The 5173-nt window shown below is 40.3% G+C and overlaps 1 protein-coding gene across 1 annotated transcript; it reads right to left on the reverse strand.

The window, feature by feature from the left end:
• Window positions 1-1031: 1031 nt before the first annotated feature.
• Window positions 1032-2177, reverse strand: LOC105010962 (N-acetyllactosaminide beta-1,3-N-acetylglucosaminyltransferase 2). Its single transcript, XM_034293474.1, is given in 3 exon segments — window positions 1032-1516; window positions 1518-1744; window positions 1746-2177. Coding segments are annotated over 3 exon segments (924 nt in total). The 5' UTR covers window positions 2139-2177; the 3' UTR covers window positions 1032-1212.
• Between the last annotated feature and the right edge of the window lie 2996 nt (window positions 2178-5173).

A 5173-nucleotide genomic window follows, 5' to 3' on the forward strand; every position in this document is an offset into this window, starting at 1 on the left:
AATCTGCTCTAACTTCAGAATTGTTTCCCAATCTTGGTCCCCGGAGACCCCTTAAACTTCAATGTTCTTGCCCAGTGCTCAAACACCTGATTCAAGTGTTGCCCTACCACTTACACAATTGATTGACAACCCTATCATCAAATCTTTAAAATGAATCAGGTGTGAGTGCTAGGGCAAAAGCAAAAAACATGCACCCACTTGGGGTTTCAAGGACCAGGATTGGGAAATTACTACCCTAATGATTTAATATAGAACCAGCCAATCTGGATCCAAAAATACAGTGACTTCCTTATCAGGTTACAGAGAAGCCAGATTATGTTTAGGGAAATGAAAATGTGTTGATCAATTGCTCTGGAAAACCATCTGACTGCAGTGTTTTCAACTGGCAGCTCAATTGTCATTATAATTTTTTTTACTAATCAGCTCAACTCTGAAAAAGACTTAATGTGAAAACATCTGACGTGATTTGTGAAGAGACTGATTATTTTGAAAAAGGATCATGTGTATACTCCGCCAAAGCAAACTACAGTTTACAAGGCAATTGTTTCAGTCATTTTATATAAGACTGTCATAGTTTAATAGAACAGAGGATAAGGCAAAACAATCACGATGCTTTAATAAGATTTTTTCCAGATGAAATCCATTGCATATTTCAAGATATATGAAACTGTAATAAAATCTATGATTATGTTTAAAGGTTGTTTGAAACATGCCACTTGAGAACAGCCAGCACAAATACCATCTGGTTAAACTGTAAATAAAATAACTCAACAAAACTACCTCTCACACAAATAAATGTTTTAACTTCATTATTTCACATTAAAGCTATTTAAACTGACAATTGAATCAACATTGGAATTGTAATTTAACAGACTTAAATACAGTGGCGTTGAGATCAAGCTCTTTCTGAGACTTGCGCTGTCCAACATCCTCCACAGTCTCCATCAACTCCCTCTGACCACCTCACTCAACTCCAATTATTTGACTTCATTCATTTTTGAAAGATGCAGCATTGAAAGACTTTGCCTCAGTTGGCTGACCGGTTGAGATGCATTGCTTGTTTTCTTCTCTTTAAGCAATTTTATGAAAAGCGCTGTAGTAGTTCAATAAATAATTATGAAATTGTTTTAATTCTGACAAGTAAGAAAACAAACTCAAAGAGGATTAAAGCTGTGCCTTAACGGCCAGAGTCTGGTGACGGTTCTGACGGCTTTAGCAAGGTGAGGGTGGAGTCTGCAGTCGCCTCCAGAGCAGAAGCATCTCTTTAGGGCTTCTCTTATGAACCAGCAGCACAGAGCTGTAAGCACAAGACTTCTCCCTCTCTTTTTCTGGGAGATCAAAGGTATAAAACCCAGGGTGATGGATGGGGGCTATACCAAGTCGGTGGAGACACATGCCCAGAAACACATCATCGATAGGAAACAGACGCACCCTCTCCGATACCCGTCTCAGACGCATTGCAATGTGCCCAGAGTACACCACGCCTCCTCCACCAGCATAGGGTGGGTAAGCACTTATAAAAGCTCTCTGGGATATAGTATTTTGTGTCTGGCTGCCGGTTTGGCATTGCGTTTAGAATGACATCCCCCACAATGAAGTCCTCCATCTGCTCTGTTTTGTTGCTATCTGTCCTCCACATGGCGGCCTCCTCCTCCTGCTTGTGGAGGTAGTCCAGTAGGGCGCCTGTCCGAACAAAAACATCATCATCACCTTTGAAGACAAACTGTGTCCCTGGACAGTGGTTCTGAAGCCCACTGCCAAAAACCAGCAGATCTTTTCAGAGTCAGGTTAAAGAAAGTGTCTTTGAAGTTCCACTGCAGGATGTCTCCATATTTTTGGCTCTCCAGCATCAGAAGGCCCCCAAGGTCAGGGTGAGGGCCCGTTATTGGGTCTTGTCTACCTAGCAGAAAGACTGTGCGAACAAGCCCAACTACTCCTCCTGCTCTCCTCTCACCCAGCCACTTCTCCCCCATGTTTCGCGGATGGCCTGCTGTTTTCAAGTTACCCACCTGGGATTTGATGGCCATGAGGAGCATTGGAGCCTCCGGCCCAGTGTTAACTTTGCCGGCACACACTCTTGGTGGGTTAATAAGGAAGGGGTACTCCCTGCAATGCATTGCCTTGATGAAAGCCTTCATTTGCTCTGGAAGGGTGTTGAAGTTAGGGAGGAGAGATAGCCAGCACTGGTCTGTGCCACAGTCTGAGGAGTCATCCCTCTCTAGCCTTGTGGTCACACCTGCAGTCGAGTTACCTCTCAAAATGGGGTTATGGTGCCGGTCCCAGATATGCTGTAGATGGTTCCACAAACCACTCTCCTCCAGACGAAGGTTCCAGAAGGACCCAGAGGGATGGGAGGCCAGTGCCCCCAAGCTGGCAGAGGCTCCGGGAGCAACAAAGTGGACAGGTAGTTGGGGCGGGGAATAGGATATGGTTACAAATATGGACACCATTATATAAACCAGGAGGTGTCCCATCATAACGCAGGGCAGGAGGCAGAGGCACAAGATCGTTCCATTGCATCGACATCGAGCCATTGGATACTGTATGTAGTAGGACATAAACAGGATGGAAAAAGAGAGGACAGCCACATTAGCACAAGCTGGTGAAATATAAAATAAACTAAACTGTTTAAATTTAGAACCTCAGTATTTCTTGAAATTAGGTATTTTATTTTATTACAATGAGACCAACAAGGAGATGCAGCCTGTCAGAACTAGAGGCAACTGCATCTCTCTGAGGGCTGGTCTCCTTGGTGATGTTCCAGAGAGTCTTGTTATCTGAGCCTGACCAAGGACTCAGAGCAGCCCAATGTACAGTATTTACTCATGTACAATACATTTCAACACAACATCAATATGGAAAGCTGAAAGAACCACTTCTCTTAACATTGGTAAAAGTATATCAACAAACAACCTATTACCAGAGATATAGTCTTTTGCATTACATACTTATTTAAACCCACATAAACCCACATACTTTCAAAATATGTGGTGACATTTGTCCATTGCGAGTCCATCATGGACCCAAACATTATTATTCCCCCAAAAAGAGAGCTTATAATAAATACATTTGGACAATGACAATAAAATTACATACAAAACCTATAAACTTAAAAAATGACAACCAATTACATTACTACTCTATTTTCAATTTACAACAAGATTAAGGGGTAACTTACAAAAGTAATGTAGGCTCAAGTTGAGGCTTAGTCCACAGAATGATCCGAGGGAAAAAGTTGAATATCCAGTGACATTCTGACCATTTGAAAATGCTCCTGCAGTGTTTGCTGTAGGCTACATTAGACGTTTTCTAACTAGTCGAATACATAATTGTACATAGCTTAATATAAAATATTTTATGAGAAAATAAAATGCCCAAACAGACTAAAATAATTAAACAAATCACGCTTTGCTCAGTCAACATCCCAAGATTCAAGATTATAGCGCGTATTCATTTATAAGATAATAGCCAAGCATAACATAGAGCACAATTGCCCATATTATATCGTAGCGTTAAAACAAATATATATATATATATATATATATATATATATATATATACATACATATATATCTATATCTTAGTTATTAACTCAAGTTAAGTTGGTTTGTTCAATAAAAGTATGTAGTATATTTTTCATAGAAACTGAAGAAACAGTATTTGCCTACAGACGGGGATCGGCTGGAGTTCTCTACAGGTGCCCATTTGCATGTTATGAATCCATGGCAGCTAGAAGGAAACCACACCCATGATCCTGTAATATTTAAATACACCCAAGTGAAATCTGTCATGATGATGTTTCGTTTGAAAACGACTAATTTTCATAATATGTTTTGTAGTGCTTAAAATCACCTAACACTTGCTGTTGCACGCACATAAAACACACTTTGCAAAACGCTAAGGATTAGCCATCTGACTTTTCAGCAAATGTCAAAAAGGTTGGTCCAATTTTTAAACTATGTCCATGCGTACGTGTTTGGTCGGCAAAATTGCTATTATTATGGCGCATTAAAATGGGCCACTGTGACGGGCAGAAAGGCGGGTACAAAAAAACGTACACAAAATTTGCCATTGTGGAAATGGTCTAGTTCGTAATAAACGCCAGAGCTGATTTCTGGTCCAGGTCCACCCCTGTCTGAGCTCAAATCTGAATATAAAGACTCCCTATTAAGGCTAGTTAACTTGAGAATTAATGACTTCTTTACCACAACACCCCGTCCTTGGTTGCATGACGAACAGCCATTTGGATTTAATGATGGACCAGATTCATCAAGGCAAAGCAACATAATATTTAACAGTTTCCCTATGCCTGTACCTGTGTAGTAATGCTGAGTTCGTTGTCACACCACAAGTCAAAGAACTATACAAATCTGTATTATTTTGGATGCACTTAGTTGTCCTTTTTTTCTATTTAAAGTACAATTTAAATAGTAATAATAATAATTAAGTGTGCTAAAAGGGACTCACTAATTTCATACTTTAATGTATGCAAAATATATGACTGGAAATAGCATTTTACGATTACTTTACGATTTCAAACATATTGATGATAATGTAAAACAATATTTGAAGTGTGATTTTAATTTATATAGTACTTAAATGGTACTTAAATACTAGTATAAAACTAGTATACCAAAACACAACTTGAGTGGCTCCAAAATAATAGACCTAAGTATACTTGTGTTTTTTGGGCTTGGTACAAGACCGCATTCCATGAATGGAAGTCCCTGAGCGAGGCTGCGGATTGATCTCCCCCCAGGGTTCCTAATCAACCGCCCTTCCTCCCAGCCAGCACTTACGTAATGGTGAACAGGGTGTCTGGTTGGCTGGGAATCTGAATCGTCAATGGCAATCTGACAGTCCCATTGACTGTATAATGTAACTGCTCAATAATTTCCAAACTGGCAATCCTGGCGTCGGTGTCCAGCAGTCGATGGTGACGGAGCAGCGGCCTCTGTTTCCAAGTATCACTCAGTGATGTGCCGGTGTAATGATGTAATGGTTTGTGTGTTCGTGGCACCTTCCAGGACATACATACTGTGTCTCAGTCCTGTTTTTAGTCAACAGAATTCCCACTGGATATATTGATATACGTCTTGGTATAAGTCTTGAGTTTCCACGGGATAAATTTACATTGTCTTGTAGCAACATAATAAACTGAATCCTCACATGG

The sequence above is a fragment of the Esox lucius genome, chromosome 7 (assembly GCF_011004845.1).
Source record: "Esox lucius isolate fEsoLuc1 chromosome 7, fEsoLuc1.pri, whole genome shotgun sequence".
In the NCBI taxonomy this organism is placed as follows: domain Eukaryota; kingdom Metazoa; phylum Chordata; class Actinopteri; order Esociformes; family Esocidae; genus Esox; species Esox lucius.